General features: G+C 33.4%; 1 protein-coding gene across 1 annotated transcript in view; it reads left to right on the top strand.

Moving 5' to 3' along the window:
- Positions 1 to 2066: 2066 nt before the first annotated feature.
- LOC113824820 (sodium/mannose cotransporter SLC5A10) overlaps positions 2067 to 2500 on the top strand; it is a 14374-nt gene continuing 13940 nt past the window's right edge. Inside the window, exon 1 of the mRNA XM_027377609.2 lies at positions 2067 to 2190. Within this exon, the coding sequence (XP_027233410.2) occupies positions 2101 to 2190 (90 nt within the window). The 5' untranslated portion in view covers positions 2067 to 2100. The remainder of the gene's footprint in view (positions 2191 to 2500) is intronic.

Below are 2500 nucleotides of genomic sequence, written 5' to 3'. Positions count from 1 at the left end.
AAGATATCCATTCTCATTCATACATTTTCCACATTTGTCAGCATGAATACGATCTACCATATTTAATGTAGACTGCCATATATTGATACAGAGGGGTTAAGTACCGAGCAACGACACCAGGTATGGTATGTGTTAAGTAATCTAGATTTGTGTTTGTTCAATCTAGCACTACGTCAGCCTGGAACTCTCATTCATTCTCGGTGAGTAACAGCAGCAAATCGGATTCTGAGACTCTATGTTGCTACAACTGAACCTTCATTCCAATTTTCTACAGGAACCTTTTTCTTATAGGCTATTCTTTGTCAATAGGCCATTTAAAACACAAGCTGGAAATTCTGGCAATGTCGTCACGGGTGATATTGTATTTTTTTATTTTTCATTTATTTATTTATTATTATTTTTTTTTGGGGGGGGGAGGTTAATTAACATGGACTGATCGTAAATATACATACATAGATATTTATATATATATGCACATAGGCCAACATATATACACACACACACACACATATATATGTATATATATATATATATATATATATATATATATATATATATATATATATATATATATATATGTGTGTGTGTGTGTGTGTGTGTGTGTGTGTGTGTGTGTGTGTGTGTGTGTGTGTGTGTGTGTGTGCGTGTGTGTACGTATTTATATATGTATATATATAAATACGTATATTGCGTATATAAATATGTATATGAATGCATGTATATATAATATATGTAAGAATATGTATGTATGCACGTATATATGTATATACACAATCATTCCATGTCAATTCACACAAAAAAGTATATCCCGTGATGACATTGCCAGAATTTCCAGTTTGTATTCTAAATGGCCTGTTGACAAAGATTCTGTGGAAAATTGGTGGCAATATTTTTACAGTGAATTGTTTAAAATTGGTCCAGCAGTCACTTTTACCTGATAATAGATATTGCCGATATGTGGAAGGTACTTAATAGAACGTACAGGATATGAAAATTTTGGTGATGGGTATCCTAATTTCTAATTAATATCACTCCAAAGCAAAAAAGATAACCACCAGTTTTTTTTCATATGTTGTGAGGAACATCCTGAAGTACAATTTCCACTGAAAATTATTGTAAGGTCAATTGTCACAAATTGTCCATTTCAAGGTCAAAATATAGGTCAAAAGGTTATGAAACATAAATTCAATCAAAAGAGAAAATATATGTCATATTGTTATTCCCTGTCTTTTCCCCTTTACAAATATACTTTATTTTTGAAAATCGGACTAGTGGTTACAGAGGTATAGGAATTTGAAATTTGGCGATCATACCCATTTTCACGAAAAAGTGAAAAACAAAAATGGCGATACCTCGAGAACCGTGTCCGATTGAGCTAAAATTTGGGAATTTGGCTTCTCTGACTAAGAATTACTTGTATATCCATTCCCATAATTTTTTTTGAGTGAATTGACATGGAATGACTTATATAATATATATATATATATATATATATATATATATATATATATATATATATATATTATATGTGTGTGTGTGTGTGTGTAAATACATAACATACATATGCACACACACACACGCATATTTATATTATATTATACATATGTATATATATATATATATATGTATATGTATGTATATGTACATTATATATATATATATATATATATATATATATATATATATATATATATATATATATATATGTATGTATATAAGTGCATAAAATCAAAATACGTCTTTCCAAGACTTCCGCGAAAACGTTTCGAAACCTGCAGGCTACATAACCTTCCTTCTCACGTTGGGCGTGTCGTTTTGTGTAAGACCTGTTAACCCCGCCTCCAACGACCAGTTACCTCATCACAATATTGCATTTATTTTCAACAGATCCAGACGCTTAAGCTCAGGTTTCTCGCTAATGCCTTCGCAAAGTCTCTAACGTAAGCAACTGTCGCCAATATTCCACCACAGTAAATAAGCAGAGAAACGCAAGCAATTAGTATATGCCATCGTACCATCCCTGGCAACTACACACACACGCGTAGACAAACCCTCGCAGATTTATTTTTCCCGCCAGTGAGCCGCGAGCCGTCGTCCAAGATGGGTCAGGATGCGAGCGGCCCGTTGATCCTCTGGGATTACCTCGCCATTGTAGCCTATTTTCTTTTGAACATTGCCGTTGGAATATACGTAAGTATATTTTTACTTATGATACGACATACCTGAGCGGTACACGAAACCGTTACAAAAAGGAATATATTGTAACACCTTTGTATAGCTGTAGGGTAGAATCAATAAGGGAAAAGAGGAAAAGTTTCCGAAGATTTGCACAGGTGAAAGTAGCAACGCTGCATGATGAACGAAAGTAGAGAAACGCACGATAGATTACATAGCCTGATGATATTATGAGGATTAAGGATGATATGACATTCGTAACTTCATTCGCGCAAAAACTCGATAACCTTTAATTCAACGCGTTTTACGAAAAGACAAATGAGAA

Source organism: Penaeus vannamei, chromosome 6 (genome assembly GCF_042767895.1).
Source record: "Penaeus vannamei isolate JL-2024 chromosome 6, ASM4276789v1, whole genome shotgun sequence".
NCBI lineage: Eukaryota > Metazoa > Arthropoda > Malacostraca > Decapoda > Penaeidae > Penaeus > Penaeus vannamei.
Note: the sequence above shows the minus strand (reverse complement) of the source record. Positions and strands in the feature narration are given on the sequence as shown.